General features: G+C 35.1%; 1 protein-coding gene across 9 annotated transcripts in view; it reads right to left on the bottom strand.

The window, feature by feature from the left end:
* Window positions 1-1,214: 1,214 nt before the first annotated feature.
* The window catches only part of PPM1B (protein phosphatase, Mg2+/Mn2+ dependent 1B), a 60,148-nt gene continuing 55,362 nt past the window's right edge, over window positions 1,215-6,000 (bottom strand). For 5 of the 9 annotated variants that reach the window (XM_082049613.1, XM_082049614.1, XM_082049615.1 and 2 more), the window contains one exon: window positions 3,051-4,935. In XM_082049613.1, coding sequence (XP_081905739.1) covers window positions 4,639-4,935 — 297 coding nt within the window. In that variant the 3' untranslated portion in view covers window positions 3,051-4,638. The other 4 variants (XM_082049617.1, XM_082049618.1, XM_082049619.1 and 1 more) reach the window with 2 other exon arrangements.

Raw genomic sequence — 6,000 nt, 5'->3', positions numbered from 1 at the left:
AGCTATAAAGACCTAAAAGCGACATGCTTTCAGTAGACAACCTTAAATCTGAAATTTGGTTCTTTAGCCCAACAAAACCCAGATTATTTGACAGATTAAAAACTGCTTGGCACTGTGGCTTTTTTTGCCAGAATACACCTGGTACCTAATGTTAGGCAGCGTTGCTTTTTGCTTCATCTTCCAGAAGTAAAAATTGCCCACTAAAGCTTAGTTCAATGTTGCCACTAATCTTCAGAGTTCCTATTGATTTTGACCAAACTAAAAACATGATTAGAATTCTGAAAACCATTGGTTCTATGAATGGAAAGCAGTGCTAATTTAGAGGGGAAAAAAAAGGTCTTGATTCACCTTTTTTGTAGCTGTGCAAGCTACGGTCCTTCTCTTAGAAAAACCTATATGCGCTTCTAGGCAATAAAAGCACAAACCCTTTATGTCAGGGAGAATATCCACATGGTAGTAAAAAAACTACACATGAAAGTGTTCATAGGACTGAAGCCTATGGATTACAAGAACTCTTAGAGGGGAACAAGGTATTAAAATTGCGGTTCATGAGGAAAGCATGCAGGGGTTATGCTGTACAGGCAGATCCAGCAATGAAGTTCAAAGAACTAATAGACTTAAAGAGCTTATAGACTCAAAAATCTAGAGGTTGCTCACAAATGCACCCATCCCACAGTAGCACTAGGTATTCAGACAAGTTACTACCATGCAGTATCAATAACAGAGGAATTTGTTCTCCTTTCCCACCCAGCAAAACAACTTCATTAGTAAGTTAAAAGAAACCAGTAGATGTTTTAACATGAGGGTTAACATTAGAGAAATTTCTATCCAAAACACTGTAGAAAAGTCAAACTTTATAGGTCTAACCTCAGATCTTGAAGAAACTTCAAGAAATTAGTTGACTAAAAAGTCAAGTTTAATCTGAATTTTTAGACTTCAAAAGAACGCTTTCCCGTAGCTGGAATAAGACTCATTCCAGCTCAACCTGGGATGGATTTGCTCCAGGAGCTCTACATGTTGTTTGTTCTCTTGTCTCCCACAGAGCAGCCCATTTGTGGACTTTGAGTTTATTGTGACAAGGAGTCACATTCCCTATAGAACAAACACAAATCCGTCACCAAGAGACATCTCATAAATCCTATCTGATTGCCTTTTTACATAGAACACTTGCATCTCCTTGATAAATCCTCCTCAAGAAAATATAAAGCATATCACACTGTTTTAGCAATCCTTTATTGAAGATAACAAGTTGGTTATGTTCACTGTATTGTATGAAACATCACAATATCATACTGGGAAGGTACTATCAGTACAGGGTTGGACCAGAGCGGACAGTCTGAACAATAAACCATTTTGCATTCTTCATTCCCTATCTTTTAACAACCCCCAAAAAAACAGTAAAGGGACAAATACCTGTTAACATCATCATTTAGAACACTTTAACTTACAAGGCTAAAATCTAATGAATAAATAAAATATACTGTGGCAATAATCCTCTCTAGACCAAAGGAAAGAAAAAAAATCAGATACACAGTGAATCAAAATGATTGGGAAAGCTGGCCTTCGGCACCGCTATGAGAGAGCGTGTGGGTTTTACAGACTCACCATGGGGATAAAGTTACAGAAAAGTACTATGAATTCCATTTCACACAAAACCAGTTGATGACTGTCATTAGCTTAAAACTACACACAAGGGCAATTACATCCTCGCTGAAACACAGTTTAAACAAATAGGAAAATGTTTACAAGGCATCCACAGCATGTAAATCATGTACAGATGGATACATTCATTGTTTCCCCTCCCCAATAGCTTTTATTTTAGATAAATACTTTACTCTTCCCCATTTTCAGCATTTACTGGACTCATTACATGCACAACTCAAAGAAGTCAGAAAAAAGTCAAGGTTATTGCAAAAATAGAATTAAACTAAGAATCTTCAAGTACCTTACATGACAGCCACTCTGTACCATGCCCATTGCTTATAAAATGAAAGGTCATTGAACCCATGAAAATATCTCTAATATTTTCTTAATTTAAAATAGATAATTTTAAGTGTATTTATAGTAATCTCAAAGTGATAATTTGAACTTTGAAAATAATGCAAACAATTAAAAATTATACCCATATTACACAAGACTTCTGTCTGTATCTTAAGCTGAAAAAAAAATAAAATCAAAAAACTATAGAAAACCACATATAGAACAAAAAAATAATCACAATTTACATTATAATAAAGGCAAATTTTCAGCATTTTTTAAAAAACCTGCAGCTGTGAGATGTCAAAGCAAGTCACTACTAACTAAATTCATCAGTTTGGTTTTAAAAGATTTCCTCTAGCAAGAGTTTAAGGGTGTGTTGTACACATGCGTAAAATTCTTACTGTTTTTAGATGCCTAGAATCTTCATATATTATTGCCAAATACACTTATCTTTAAGCAAGCAGTAGGCAACATATCACAATTTGGACACCGCAGGGAAACCTAACTGGTCTGGTAATACAGGTAAAACTGGAAAAAATAAAAACAAAATACACATCTGAGAGCATACTGCCCAACTGAAATTACTTCCAAGCCACAGAGCTGCAAAGCCTTCCAACTTGGTAAAGTGAAATAAGTAACGCATCAAACAATCACTTGTACTCTCTCACGCTTGTGTGTCGCACTTTTCATTTAGCCATAGAGTATCTTCCGAGTACACCTACAATCCCATGCACCTCAGGTACATGCACCGATCTGCTGAGAGCATCCTTCCTTCCTTCTTAGGGCCAAAGTTCATTACAGATGGAATCAGAATGCCTGAGGCTGGTAAAAATACTGTAGTACAGGCAATGCTAAGAGTGGCAATATCAGAAAACACAAAAAATGAACAATGATGGAAAATTCTAATATCTTTCTGCCCATTTCACAAAATGTTGGAAATCCACCAGAATTTTTCCCTTGTATTGAAGAAAACAGATTTAAAAGTTTTTTCCCCCTTTCAGAATCAAAAGCATTTTAGTAGATTTGTAAGGCTACCACGGATCTTCTAGATCTCCAGCACCCTACAGGAAAAGAAGAGGAGAAATATTACTACTCACTAATACAAATGAAAACATTTTGTTGCACCTTGGATTTAAGTGGCATAATTAAGTAGAACACTAATGTACGACAGATGACATTTTCCTTTTTGTCATACCTGCCCACTTCCACGCACAAACATTCTCTGTTCCTCAACTTCATGAGGAAATTTACTTCTATAAAACATGAACCCAGTAAAGCTATTTTAGCATAAAGACGTAGAAACAAGTACTATCTAAAATTGTACTAAAACATAGCTACTGATAGATACTACATCTATGGACTACAAAAAAGGAAATTCTATAAAATACTAAGGAACTCAGCTCTTCAGGTATTCTTGGTCCGCAAGAAATTCCCGCAGGCTCTTTCTCATTAAGGCAGTGAAATTTGTACCTATTTTGAACAATGATATTTTTGTGCAAGTGTTATATTATGAACTGACCTCTGACACAAGAATTCCAGATTTAACTTACGAGCACTCATTTACAAGCTTAATACAAGCTACCATCACTGTAAATTCCCAGTATTACCACTGATCTACCCAAATGCAACTACATACATGTGTTGTGCACCAAAAGACACAGAAAAGATTGAGTAGAAGGTAAACTTAAGCAGAATAGCCAGTTTATTCATTTATATGCTTGATGTTTAACTGGAACCTGAGAAATGCTGCCCAAATAGAGGACTATGATGAATGTACCAAACCCCAAAATTACTCAAATATCTGTATCAACTAACGAACATCACGAGCTAATTTCAGAAGCTATATAAAGTTTCAAGTCATGTCAGAGTGACAGAATTTCAAAAGAAGTTCACTACTTGCTTAAAAGAGTCAATATGCATACAGATATTATTCCACAGCATATTCTTTATTTTCACTTAAACACAAATTTTTAGAACTTGACACTAGGTACTACGTCTAAATACATTTTCATTTCTGGATATGTTACGCTACAACCTGGAAAGTAATAATACAGTCTTCTAGAAAATAGGTATTTATGATGAACAGCAGATACAATCTAAATTGGAACCAAATCAAACACATTTCATGAAGAATAAGTGACAACCTGAAACGTAGTAACTTTTGTGATTTAGTTATAACATAAACTATACACAATTCAAATACAAACATGCAGTATATGATGCTGAAGTAAATAAAGAGACTGAAGAATTTCTATAATTCAATTAATTTGCATAAAAGATACAATTAAGATATGAATAACTTTACAATGAGCAAACATATACCATCAAAATTATTATTTAAGAATGTACTCAAAAGTTTTAGAACTTAATTTTGCATTAGCATGTTAGATTTCTATTGTTGGTTTCACAGGATTAAAAAAAAATAAATCAAACCCCTTAAATAGGAAGTAACTGCTTGCTACATAAAATAAGATGCAATTACTGTAATATACCACAGTAGTTGAACTTCTAAGGAAAAATGAGCTTTGTATAAACAATCTGTACAAATAACGAAAGTAAAAACAAACAGACTTCTAGGATAGGTGTGACAAACGTTGAGATATAAACAAAGGAAAATACGCCAAGTGAAGCAAAGCGTTAAATCCGCTACATAAAACATTATGTCTGTTTATCGCTCATCCCTGAATCTTCATTTGAGCTCTGGATTTCAGCAAGGTGATGCCCAGATTCTGTGGGGGTGTCTGGTACGGGGTCACTGGGTCCAGCACGAGTATCTGAGGTAGATGCTGCGGCTGATCCAGAAGTGGACTCTTCTCCCTGCATCTTAGCTAGCCTGTAACTACTCAGCATCTCTTCCAGGAGGTGGCGGTAGTTCCCCCTATGATTAATTCTCATTTGCCTGAGCGCTTCCACCAATTTTCCCTGTGTTCCACTGTCCTCGGCTTCGCCAGGGTCCTTTTTTTAAGATTCAAGACCCCAAAAGAAATCAGTAGTTAAACTAGGATATTGTCTAACGACATTTAAAAAAAAAAAAAAAACAAAACAACAACCAAACAAACGAACAAAACAAAAAAAAACCAAAACCAAACAATTTTTCTGACTAAGAAAACATCAGCTTTGCTCTATTTGAATCTAAACCACCTTATTAGCAACATACATCTTAGAACAATATCATCCATGTTTCTCTATTTGAAACAATAATCTAAGAAATGATAACTATTAAAACAGCATTTTTAAGCTTTTCAATATTTTGAGCCAGAGAGTATCAACATGGTACATCTTCGTAATTAACTCCATCTTGTTTTAGTGTGTTTCGATAAATAGAGCTGATACTCCCCACAACTGTGGTCAGTTGTCAGTGAAAAAAAGAAGAAAATTTAAGCTTCTTTAGCCATCAGGTCACTATTTTTAACTGTGAATTTCTGCACAGCCAATAGCAACAGTCCTGTGAAAAACTTAAAGACAATAACTAACCCTAGTGCTAGTAGTTTAGTTGAAGCACTGCATCAAAATAAATACCCAAAGTGTTTCAGAAGACAAATCCTCTAATGCACAGCTACCTATCAGCACCAGGAATGGTGGTGTTTGAACAACGTAAGACACTATTTTCAGCACATGTGCATATTGGCTGGAAAAATTAACATACAGAACAGTTATTAAAAGTAAAATCTAAAAACCTACAGCACAAAACCTGAATAATAAGCACTGATTAAGGAATGGAGGTCTCCTTTGGAAAACAGGTTTTTGGCTACAAGCCTTCAGTTGAAAAAAAATAGGGTTTTTTTTGCAATTGACTTACACATCTATCACAGTGCTGAGACTTGATTCTAGATATTTTAAGTGCTAAAGCATTATTGTTGCTTTAAGGGAACAGTACATTTTAAATCATTAATATCTAGCAAGTTAGCAAGCTAGACAAATGGAACTGTATCTCTGGAAAGTGGCAGATTTTGCAATACATTAGAGGCAAAATCCAGACGGCCTTTTTCTCATGCTGACCTCATTTCATTGTAATCTAGT

The sequence above is a fragment of the Streptopelia decaocto genome, assembly GCF_964273445.1.
Source record: "Streptopelia decaocto genome assembly, chromosome: 3".
NCBI classification, from domain to species: Eukaryota; Metazoa; Chordata; class Aves; order Columbiformes; family Columbidae; genus Streptopelia; species Streptopelia decaocto.
Note: the sequence above shows the minus strand (reverse complement) of the source record. Positions and strands in the feature narration are given on the sequence as shown.